The sequence below is a fragment of the Fundulus heteroclitus genome, unplaced genomic scaffold (genome assembly GCF_011125445.2).
Source record: "Fundulus heteroclitus isolate FHET01 unplaced genomic scaffold, MU-UCD_Fhet_4.1 scaffold_113, whole genome shotgun sequence".
NCBI classification, from domain to species: Eukaryota; Metazoa; Chordata; class Actinopteri; order Cyprinodontiformes; family Fundulidae; genus Fundulus; species Fundulus heteroclitus.
The window spans coordinates 536,669-549,286 of record NW_023396526.1 but is presented as its reverse complement, the minus strand read 5'-3'; the positions used below and the strand labels follow the sequence as shown (position 1 = coordinate 549,286).

Sequence of the window (12,618 nt, the reverse complement as noted above, 5' to 3'; positions counted from 1 at the left end):
AAGAGGTGGGTTGAAGATGAAAACAATCTTTTCAATAGTTTTTGTAACTGGTCCACTCAGATTTCTGACCTCCACTCGGTTTTGAAGTGAGATTAACAGCTACGTACACATTTAAACAAAGTGTAACAAAGTGAGTTAATAGTTTTCTTTGTCAATATGAGAGACTGATAAAGTCCTAAGGAAGTGTATTAATTCAATTAATTATTTCTAATGCAACCTTACAAGGTTTAGAATAGTGGGATATACAAAGGTTTTACTGAGGACTCCTGGCTTTGTTTTTTTGGTAAATACATAGCACAGCATAAATAATTATGTGTTGTTGCTCATCTGCTCTTTTACTTGCCTATGTTTTGGACCTACAATGACCCCATAAGAAGTTCCTCTAACTAAATCTTGAACAGTCTAAACGTCAGCCTACATTGGTCAGATCCTGTTTATCTGGTCTGATTAACCGACAGGCTGAGAGGTGGATTACAACATGCTGGCATGTGGATCTGTGGAGTGTACCTGTGTTTGGGTGTTTGAATGTCCGTGTGTTGCTCTGTCTTTGTAATCTGTCCATCGTTCTGTTACTGTGCTGTGATCAAATGTCCTGACCTCTTTCCCCTGGAAAGCTAGGTGATAGATAATCCAGATAAACCCTCCAATCCAAATACACACGCACAGCAAAAATTATTTTGCTTCTAGTGCTATACGACGCTTTTTACAAACATGCAAACCATTTTAAGTTTTTCTATATTTTGTAATACTTACAATCACAGACTCCAATGTAGTTTATTGTGATTTTATGTGACCAACACAAAGTAGTATGCATTGTGACATGCCAGTAAAGAAATATGTGGTTAAGGAACTTTTTTCAATAGAAAACACATCTGAAAAGAGTGATTTTATTTGTATCCCGACCTGACCCTCCACTTAGTCAATACTGTAATAAAAACAACAAACACCTTTAGCAGGTATTACAGCTGGAAGGTTTTGATGTATGTATGGTTGACCTATGTCTGTGATGATCCATTTTGAAGTTTAGCCTGGACTTTGACTGGGCCATTATAGCCCACACATATGCTCTGGTCTAAATCAACCCATAACAGCCATGGCTGTATAGTTGGAGTTGCTGTCCTAGATTCCAGGATTACCTTATTTAGCACCTCATATTGCTTACCACAAACCGCTGATGAGGTTGCGTCAGGTTTTCTTTCAAGCAGTTTTCTCATTGCCAGTCATCTATAAAGACACAATTTGTGGTGTGTACAATAAATATTATTCAAGGAATTATCTCACCTTCCCTGTGGATTTCTGCAGCTCCTCCAGAGGTACAACAGGACTTTTAGCTGCTTCACTGAGTGATGCTTTCCTTGAGATGTCTTTGAATGTTTGCAGTTGTGTGGGATATTATCGTATAACCCGACCCTGCTTTAAGCTCCCCTGCACGTTCTCCCTGACCTGTCTGTATGTCTTCAAAATGCTGTTTGTTGATTCTCCACATATCGCACACCTTCTATTGCAATTAAGTGACTTCTGAAGGTAACTGGGTGGGCAGACGTTTGCTTTGGAGAGTGTTTCAGTGTAAAGAGGGGTGAACGTATATATGCAAAAAAACAAAACAACAAAAATATATATTTGTTTTTTTCAATCATGCACTACTCTGTCTTGGTATATCATATTACATCAAAATATGTCAAAGTTTTTGTAACATGACAAAATATGAAAAAGTTCCAGGGCTATTGATACTTTTTTAAGGCACTGTAAACAGTTTTCTGAATATTGGTATTTCTGTACTGTATTGATAAGTCTTCTTCTCCCCCACCACCTCCAAAAGTGAAGACAGGATGTCAATTTTGTTGTTAGACCAATGAAAATAGATCAAATAGCAAAAGTCTGAATGCAATGTGGTGTCTCAGTGTAATAACCCTTACAGTTTTCAATAGAGCTCCAACATTACCTACATTTTAAAGAAAGTCAAAGTAGAAATTTCAGAGGCGGTTCTCTCTCTCTACAACCAATGAAAACTTTTTTAGTGCATTTCTCCAAGTTTGTGTATTTATTGATTGATTTATTAGAAGGTCAACATTTATACATGATATGGATCTCCTATGAAATTCAGGCCAGCGTGAATCCTTGATACAGAAATGATGTTAATCTGTTTTCGAGAATGTTTGCCATGGTATTTTGGATAACCGCATTGATCCCGGAAAATCTGCCTTAGTGGCTTAAATAGATTATCTGTTCTCTTGACCCCAAATATGGATAGATCATTTTGTTTCTTTGATAAAAAAAAATATGGACAAAAAGTCCTTTCTTTTCTTTTTTGGGGGGCGTGGGTGGTTGGTGGTGGTTCTGATTCTTCTTTTCTTATAAATAAGGAGAAAAAATGGGTCTGTGAATAACAACATAACGAGCAGTCACAGGACAGGGATCAAACGTCAGCCTATCTTTGTACCTAGCTACAAAGAGCTTCAGCTTTTCTATGTGGGGCCACTTGGTCAACCAGATAAGCTACACTGTAGCCTTTTGCAGAAATACATAATGTCATGGGATCTAGCTGAGAGTTTAAACTTTCATGCTTTTTGTTGATCAGGTCCAAAGAATGTGTGCAGGATTTGTGACTATTAGGTTTTCTGTTGGTTGGGTGGGCATGAGTTATTTTTGAAAAGATTCACAGGTTTTTCCAAAGGATCTGAATTTACAAACCCTAGTTAAAGAGTCCAGATTCTTCTCTTAAACTGATCACTTTAAAATTCCCTCACTCACAGCCTTGGAATAATCCTGTACTTGAAACTCAAAAAAAAAAGAAAAAGAAAAATACCTATAAAGAATATTTGTTGTTACAGTGACCATGCCTTTTCTCTCTGTATATCCGGCACATATATTAATGTGTAAAGTTGACCGCTTCACCTCCGCTCCAAGCAATCAGGCTCACCAGTTCCAATTCGTCGCCTCCTTGTTCAGACAGGAATTCTCCACACTTCCTCTGCAGGTAACTCAAATGTCACCAATTACATCCGATAGAGGCTGGAAGCACAGGACTGGACAACACACCTCCTGTGTAGTACTGCAGTCATGGAAACTAAAAAAAAAAACTGATGTACATTTCTCTGGTCTACATTGTCCAATTGGGAAAGTAGTGTGGTAATCTCCACTGTTGCATAAAATTAGATTTGGAGTGTCTTCAACAGAGGCTTGTATATATTGACAGTTTCCTTTCCACTGGCATTTTTTTTCCCTTTTTTCGTGTAGCGTTTATGGGGAGACATAGTTTAGTATTTATAGTGTTTTGCAAAAGTATTCACACCTTCAAGATTCTGTCACCTAACCATAGACTCTTGTGTTTTATTTAACTCCTGTATGGTTAACAAAAATGCGTCATTGTGATGTGGAAGGAAATGACTAAATGCCTTCAAGAGGTTTTACAAATGCAAAACAGAAAAACCGCAGCATCGTTTTTATGCAGCACAGTTCCCTCTGATACCTCTGAGTAGCGTCCACCGGAGTGTGATTAAGTCTAAATAAAAGAAAGAATGAGGACTGAAATGCAGATTGTTGTAGAGGTGAATTGGATATCTTTATTAGAAGAAAACTCAACTTAAACACGGATCACAGGCTGTGAAACCAAACTGTAGCCCAGACGGGCTGGAAACACACCAGAGGTAGTAAACGGGAGAAACCAGAGACAGGAACATGAAACTATACTGCTTAAATACTGAGACAAGAGGGAGAGGGGAGGCATGAGGACTAGGTGGAGGTAATCAGCTGGCATTGATAGACAGGTTGGAGCAATGACAGTGGAGCTGAGGGAGAGGGACAACAACAGGGCAGATGGGGAGAAAACAGAAATCTAAAAGAAACACAATACAGAAAGGTTTAACATAGTCTACTAACTAAATAAACCACACTAAACGATGAAACTAAAGAGTCCACTATCCCCAGAACATAACTAATTAGTTAAATTATGCCCGATACCCCGGGGTTCTTGACAAAATGCAGCTGTTCTTACGAGGCCTCAGGGGTTTGTTCAAGAACCCTGGAGAACGGACCGTTTTATGAGGACCACTGTGGTAGAATCTGATGACAGCACAACTATTTGGTATGCACTCCACAAACATGGCCTTTATGGAAAAAAAGCCATGATGGAAGCTCTTGTTGAAAGAAAGCCATTAAAAAGTCCTGTTAGGAGTTTGTCACAAGTCATGTAGGGGACACAGCAACCAGAAGGTGCTCTGGTCATAGGAGACCAGAACAGACATGTGTGATGGGAAACTAACTCTGCACATCCCTTTAAACTCATCACCCGCCCTGATAAGTGTGGTCATACTTTGCTGTGGGAATATATTTATTCAGCAGGCTAAGGGGTGGTGAACAGCGTTGATAGGAAGGTGGATGGGGTTGAACACAGGAAAAATCTGAACAAAACATGATGGATATTACTAAAGACCTGAGATTCAGGTAGAGGTTCACCTTCCAGCAGAACAACCCTAAACACCCCCAGCTATAGTGGAAGCGTACAGTATGTTCAGTATAGTATATCGATGTTATAATGTCCTATTCAAAGTCCAGACTTAAATCAGGAATCTGCTGCAAGTATTTGAAATGGATGTTCACAGTCTGATCGATCTGACTGAGCTTTGGCTATAAATATGCTGCACATTTCACATTTTCATTTGGAAAGCAATCAGAAAGCCATGCACCATTTTCGAAATGCCTCAATATTATGCACTGTATTATGTTGGTCTATCACAAAAAGTCTTATTATAAAATATAGGGATGCTTCTCCTTCAATGTGTCAAAAGGTAGAAAAAAAAACAAGCAACCCAACCACAGTGAAAACTTAATTAAGGTACTTATATGCAGATTTTTTTTCAAAGACAATCGTGTAATAAAGCCACCAATTCATCCGTGTTATTTTCCAGTATTTCCAATTTTGCCATACAGAATATTACTTAGTCCGCAGAGATTTCTTCAGTTGTCCATATGCATTCAGGTTAAAAGTATTTCATCTTATTGTCCACAAAACTTTGTGTTTTAAAACATATGTAGAAATCTTTCATCAACATCTTTCTCTCCTCCGTTTTTTTCTTCGTTTCTGTGTCCATTGAATTGGATGTTATGCCTCGACTGTCACACAGAGACTGAGAATAAATACCTAAAACAGGCAAAGCACAAAGCAATCCAACACTGCTTTGGAAAATAACAGACACACCCGTGTTAGTATTATAGTATATGTTTTACAGGATAAAGTGTTTAGCAATTGGGTGATGATCATTGGATAAACGAGTCCATATTGTTTAGAGCGCCTCACGGGACAGAAGGAGATAACAGTGTCAGTGTTTAGTCAGTAAATTAAAGGAGCTATGGGGGAGTTTAGAGATTTATTCAGGGTTTACTGAGAACATGGCAGCAACCCTCATGCCAGCTGCCAAAGGGGTCCTTACAAGGTCAGCTGGAAGGAGGATATTATCATACAATTGGTACACTGAGAGAATATAGGAAGTTTTTTTTTTTATGTGTGTGTGTGTGCTTCCAGTTGTGGGCCGTGGAGGCAAGAGAAAAGTCGTGAAGTAGGGCAACGAGCACAGATGCTCATCCCGCGTCTGTGTGCAGGATTTTTTCGGAGAGAAAGGATGAAACAGGGGTTTACTGCTGGGCCGGCAGTGGGGCGTCCAGCTAGTCCAGCTAGAGTTCTTAGGGCCGCCTGCCATCTGAGCGCCGGCCATGGCCTCCTTTCTGTCAGCGCGGCGCCACAAAGCCAACCAGGTCACGCGATCGAAGGAGGTGGCTTATACATACATTTAGATGAGGAAGGATCAACTCATCGGACAGACAAAAAAAAGTAGATAAATGGGTTAAATATGGCGCATTAAAAGCTCATCCCCCGAGATCATTTGACACATAAAGGCACAACTAGGCACGCAGAGGCCAAATGAGTGGATCACGTTCTTTTCAGATTATATTGTGAGGTCATTGGAGACAAGCAACACCACAAGCCATCTATCAGACAGGGAAACAAAGAGACAGGAAACAGAAACCTCTGGAGAGACAGGAAAACAGCGCAGTTGGACGGACAATAAAAAGTCCCACAATAACCAGATAAAGGAGCATTATTACTGCGGCAGACATATCACACTGTCTCACACACCAGCAACCCAATAGGGATGCACTTCTTGTTAGTAAATGAATCTCCACTGAAACACGCGAGCAAAAAAAAAAAAGAGATGCAGTTACAGGCTCTCATCACAGCGGAGGAGCTGCCTATTCATCTGCACATAAGAGGACAAAGCGAGCGTGCAGCACTCAGGAAATTGCAGCCACGCAATTTACAATCGTTAGGCAGCGGCGGAGGACACAGTCACATACACACTCCCACACTTTCATCCCAACTAGCGCTCGACTGCTAGCATACACACTCGTGTACGTTCCCAGTAGAACACACTGGTGCTGCCTGGGTCTTTGAACATTTCAATGAGGACTCTTTTCAGCAAAGTGAATAGCCCCTCTGATTTCCCCCCCGTCCGTGCGTGTGCCTCGCCAGCGGCGTGTGCGGGACTGTCGCAGTTCCGCGCACGAGCGTTTGCGGGGGTCCTTCATCTTTTGTGCGGACCCAGCTGAGGGGTGAGAGCTGTTTTCCATGCGACTCGGCCTCACAAGCGAACCGCTTTGAGCCCCGGCTTGAGGCATTTGGACAACTGATGCGTCCCCGCTCCTCACTTTTGGAGCCTAACTCCACCTGAGAGTGCGTGACCTTTTCCGTTTAGGTGTGTTCGTCCTATGATCATTATCTGAGGTCACAATAGGACTAAAAAAGAAAAAAAAAAAAAAGAAAAAAAAAAGATTTGATCTCCTGTCCAGGAGACGGCCTTCATTTCTGCTCTTGAAATCATCATCTTTAGATGTTTCCCAGATAAAACGTTTTCAATTATGCATTCCATTTAGGGGATGCTTTCATCTGAAGAGCCTTACAGTAGTATAAAAGCCTCCTCTTAGTGTGTTCCCTTTTACCCCCAAAGCAACCATGTAAGCCAGAAAAAGGACCACTGATAAATAAATGCTTTTCAGCTTGTCTGTTTGCTCGTTTGTTGTAGAGAAATAAAAGTCAGTTTCAGTGTTTTATTTAGTCTGTGCGCTTTCTGTGTTCATCCTGACAGTAGGAATAGGTCCCCCTCTAGTGCGAGAGATGTGTAATAAAGCAGCACATGAATAGTAAAAACTACTTTCATTGGATTCTTGTGACTTGAAACTGTGTTATTGATGTATGTACAGTGCTTTGCAATTTACCCTTACACATTAGCTCTGCTTTTGCTTTTCTCTCTTAACCCTAACCCAAATTAAATGTATTGTCAGACAAAAAAATAACAAACTGGATACAAAATGCAGTTTTCAAAAGATGGTTCGATGTATTAAGGGGAAAAGCCATAAAAAAAACAACCTTGGCCTGCATGAAAATATACATGAACCCCTTCCCCACAAAACCATGAACTGAATAATCAGTTAGTTTTCCTTTCCACTGTTCAGTTTTAATACCTACACCAAGGTATGAGCAAATCATGCTTTGGTGTAATTCCTAGATTGCATCTAACCCGCGCAATCCAGGAATCCGAATCTGTCTGACAGGATGAAGTATGACAGAATATCTAAAAAAAAAGGGGGACTTTGGGACTCCAGCGAACCACACTGACAAAACATGGCAAACCTTCCTTTGAGGTTTGACATGTAAAGCACAGCAGACTCTATTTGACTCGGATGAGGTTGTTGTTCATGATTCAACAGTAAGAAAAAGACTGGGCAGGAATGGCATCAATAGGACAGTGCTGAGGTGAAATCCATTTCTGACCAAAAAGAGAACAAAGCCCTACGTTTGGCAAAAAACAATAACTTGGAGGGTCTTTATCCTTATAGTGTTTTCAGAAACTGTCCTGAGGTCTGACAAGACAGACATGGAGATGTCTGGAAAGTGTGGGTCACATTATAAATTTCACAGAATTTCAGAAAAACATTATTCCCAATCAAACCCAGTTCTGCATCAGGACCTGGACGGATTGCAGTTACTGATGGAATAATGCATTCTTCTCTCGACTAGGAAATCTCAATCTTAAAGGAGATATCTGACCATTAGTGTGTGACGTTAAGCTCACATGTACTTGGTTTATGCTGCAGGATAAAGATCCACTCCACACCAGCAAGGCCACTGTTGTGTCATACAAAACAAATGAAAGTTTTTAGCAGTTTAATCCAGATTAAGATCTGAATCGGACTGAGATGCAATGGCCATTCATGGTCCAAAACTCTGTCACCACCAGGTGTCAGGTTTGGAGGGTAATTACTATTCCACTTTTTTAAAATTGGATTGGGTAGCTTTTTTCCCCTTAATAAATTAAATCATAATTTTGGTTTTTATAATGAATGATCTTATCTTTGATACCACATTTGTTTGTTAATCTAAAACATTTAAGGGTGACAAAAAAAAAAAACACAAAAAAACAAAAATATGTGAGGGGGCCAAGATTTGTTTCACAGCACTGTACCTAGTTCTTTTTCATTGTTCAAAAAAAGCACAACATATTGACAGATTGCTCTTCTGTCTTTCCCTTTCTGTACCTACCAATGTGTCTTCCCTTTTTTTCCATCCTCTCACCGTCTTTGATTTCGACATCTTTCGGCTGTTCCGTTCTGTCCGTGTCAATTCCCGTCACAGGTGATAATTTACCAGAATGGCCAGGTGTTCACCCTCCCAAACCATCTGAAGGGTCGAGTGGGCTTCGTGGCCACCATGCCAAGCACAAGTGCCTCCATCTTCATCAACAACACCCAGCTGTCTGACACTGGGACGTACCAGTGCCTGGTGAACAACTTTCCCGACGGAGGGGGCCGTAACATCGGCGTCATTGGGCTCACGGTGTTGGGTAACTAACTTCACATCACCACGGTGTCATGTCTTCTTTTAAGCGTCTCACTGCATGCCAGAACTGTCTCCTCTATTACTGATTAGTGGGTTGAATCTGTTCCAGTCGCAAAACGATTGCAGAACCGCAGCAGTAAACCATCTTTATCTTTTTTTTTAACTATGCAATTTCCTCTGCAATGAGCAGATGAGCAACGGAAAAAAAAAGAAACAACACACAGTATTTTTGCTTTGTAAAGTGGTTAACGCGACACCACCCACTCTTCCCATCTGCTAGTGCCCCCCTCGGTGCCAGCATGTCGAATCCAGGGAACGCTGGATGTAGGCAGCGACATCATGCTGTTCTGCAGCTCAGAGGAAGGCATTCCCACACCGTCTTACTCCTGGGAGAAGCTCGACGCGCTGCCCAAGCTGCCACACAACGCCATGCAAGGTATTACAAACAAGCTGGCCGTCGGAGTTCCCCTTTGCCCCACCTTTGCTGGTAAATCTCACACACGCAGAGGAGTTCTGACCAGAACCCAGATCCTTCATCAGTGCCACCTGTATCTGTGTCAGGCCCAACGTGCACCTCCAATCCTGCTGAGGGGTGATGGATGGATGGGTGGATGGATGGAGGGATGAGTGGGTGGGTGGATTGGTGGATGGATGGTGGATGGATGGTGGATGGATGGATGGATGGATGGATGGGTGGATAAGTGGGTGGGTGAATTGGTGGATGGATGGATGGATGAGTGGGTGGGTTGATGGATGGATGGGTGAGTAGGTGGGTGGATGGATGGATGAGTGGGTGGGTTGATGGATGGATGGGTGAGTAGGTGGGTGGATGGATGGATGGATGAGTGGGTGGATGGGTGGATGGATGGTGGAGTGGCGTGGATGGTGGATGGATGGGTGGGTGGATGGATGGATAGATAGATGGATGGATGGATGGATGGTTGAGTGGGTGGGTGGATGGATGGATGAATGGATGGATGGATAAGTGGGTGGGTGGATTGGTGGATGGATGGATGGATGGATGGATGGATGGATGAGTGGTTGGGTTGATGGATGGATGGATGAGTGGGTGGGTGGATTAGTGGATGGATGGGTGAGTAGGTGGGTGGATGGATGGATGGATGGATGGATGGATGGATGGATGAGTGGGTGGGTGGATTGGTGGACGGATGGTGAGTGCGTGTGGATGGATGAGTGGGTGGGTGGGTGGATGGAAGGATGGGTGGATGGATGGATGAGTGGATTGGTGGACGGATGGTGAGTGGGTGGGTGGATTGGTGGATGGATGGTGAGTGGGTGGATGGATGGATGAGTGGGTGGGTGGATTGGTGGATGTAAGGTGGATGGATGGATGGATGGATGGATGGATGGATGGATGGATGGATGGCTGGGTGGATGATGGGTGGATGGATGGATGAGTGGATGGATGGATGGATGGATGGATGGATGAGTGGGTGGGTGGATGGATGAATGAGTGGGTGGATGGATGGATGGATGGATGGATGGACATAAGTGAGATTGTGATTGGGTTTGTGTGTTTCAGCAGTTGAGGAAAGAGACGTTACCTTTGTGTGGTTCCTTTCTTACTTCATGCTGGCTACCATCTCTGCCAACACTCGTCTCTGCAAAAACAGAAAGTGTTACCAGGGTGGTTTTCAGCATCAGTTAGAACTGGTAGTGGACTCTCCTTTCTTTTCCAAGTTTGTATTCCAGAAAAAGAACCACATGCCTGTACCCTACTGGTTAGCAGAGGTCCTTCACCCAGGGATTACACCAAATGCATAGACTACTGAGGCAGAAAGCCTCTAGGTCACCCAAATGTGTCATATCTGAACAACCAGAAAAAAATATGTTTGATTTAGTTAAAATAATGTCAATTATCAGCATTAGTGAGATATTGATATCGATGTGTGGCAACAAGCTCTATGAAAACATATTGGCTAAAAAAACATCTGGGACTGAACACTGTCTCTTTAAATGTGAGTTTATTGTAAAGAAATAGAACAACATAACAACGCCTGGTGACTCCTGATACATTTTTGTCTGAGTCCACCTCCGTTCCCAGAAGATGTTTACATGCACTCTAACATAAATGTCATATATTATTTTTTACACTTTGCATTAGAGCTTTTTACCTTTCCAGGATGAAATAAATATGCAATAAATTGTTTTAATGATTTTTACTAGTGGATTTCCTCATAGGGTTCATGCTGAGGGTCTGTTTTGCAACAAGTAATGCGGCTGCATTCCACAAAGTGTGTCAAATGCTGAAAATTAAGGACTGCCACCTAATGTATGAGCTTCCCTGTGAACAAGCGGTGTCCAGACAGGACAGTCATCCAAAAAGAGCAATTGAAGCATTTTATTCGTAATGGATAATTAATTTTTTTATCCATATAAATAATAGCATGTGGCGGAAAGCAAACCACGTTAAATTACCTATACTGTTTCTGGTAATAACATGGGTCAAATATCCAGACATAATTATACCAGACCCTCCTTGATGGCTACAAAAGTCCTGCTCATGATGCGTGGTAACCTCTGAATGGTCCTGCTCTTTAAATTCTACTTTCCTTATGACTTCAAACTTTTTTTGTGCTTTTGTGCTACTTCACTCAGATTGAAATGAGATTCTGTGGCCTCTCTTTCAGCACTGAGTGTTGACTGTAAAACAGACAGACGTGTCGTGCTAAATATTACGATGTCAATCCCACATACGGTGAATAATCCCAGTAGTGTACAGATATGTGACTCTTGTCATGCACCTCAACCCATTCATCATATATCACAAGGAGCCTTACTGTTTAGCTGCGCAGCATATTTCACACTTTGTATTAACAGGCAATCAGCTCCCCCTGATGGCTGTCAATAGAACTTTTCCGTATTTTTGATGAAATGTGGATACATTTAGTCTGAACAAAATGTGCCATGCTTTTCACAGAAAAGGGTGTGTTTAATTTTCTTATGGTCACTTTAATTACGTTGTTGCTCTGTGTGTGCGTGTGTCCCTTCAGACCAGATGCAGGGCACTGTCACCCTGAGAAATATCAGCACCAGCACCTCTGGGCTCTACCAGTGCACCTCCAGCAATGCCATTGGCAAGAGCACGTGCGTGCTAAACCTGGAGGTTGTAGCGCGTAAGTAGACTGCACGCAGCCTCAAACAGAAACTGTTGTTTATGCGGAAAGAGTAAAGATTGGGAAACGCCACAAACTTCTTTTAAAGTTGTTGAATTTAGCAACAAACCGGTTTAAGTGTGTTGCTGGCATTATTCTCAACATAGAAGTATATAAAAAAAGTATTTCTGAAGAACTGTGATTTTTTTTTTTTTTTACATCCAAGGAATGTCTCCATCTTAGCTTGGTATTTTGTATTCTAAAAGTAAACATATTTGAAGGAGTTGACGTCAAAAGGGAGATAGGGTGGCTTTCTTGTTACATCGATGACAATTGGGGATTAAGTCACATATCACTTTGAGTGGCACGTGTCGGAAACAGACAGAAAAAGATCTGCAACGCAAGCGTAAAAAAAAAAAAAAGAGAAGCAGACAGAACATCTTGCACACAGCAGCACTTGACACTTTTGACACCGACAGACACGCAAACAAAAGAAAACAAAGGTCGGAATAGGTCACCGTGGATCAGATCTGTGGGATCTTCCTGTGCGTTTTCGGCAGCTCTAGTCATATTCAAACCTATTTGAACTTTTTAACAATGCATCCTGTATCG

At 41.9% G+C, this 12,618-nt stretch overlaps 1 protein-coding gene across 3 annotated transcripts in view; it reads left to right on the top strand.

The window, feature by feature from the left end:
- The window catches only part of igsf11 (immunoglobulin superfamily member 11), a 147,509-nt gene that overhangs the window by 128,963 nt on the left and 5,928 nt on the right, over positions 1 to 12,618 (top strand). For all 3 annotated transcript variants that reach the window (XM_036128724.1, XM_036128723.1, XM_012880262.3), the window contains 3 exons: positions 8,687 to 8,894; positions 9,171 to 9,326; positions 11,905 to 12,027. In XM_036128724.1, the coding sequence (XP_035984617.1) occupies positions 8,687 to 8,894; positions 9,171 to 9,326; positions 11,905 to 12,027 (487 nt within the window). The remainder of the gene's footprint in view (positions 1 to 8,686; positions 8,895 to 9,170; positions 9,327 to 11,904; positions 12,028 to 12,618) is intronic.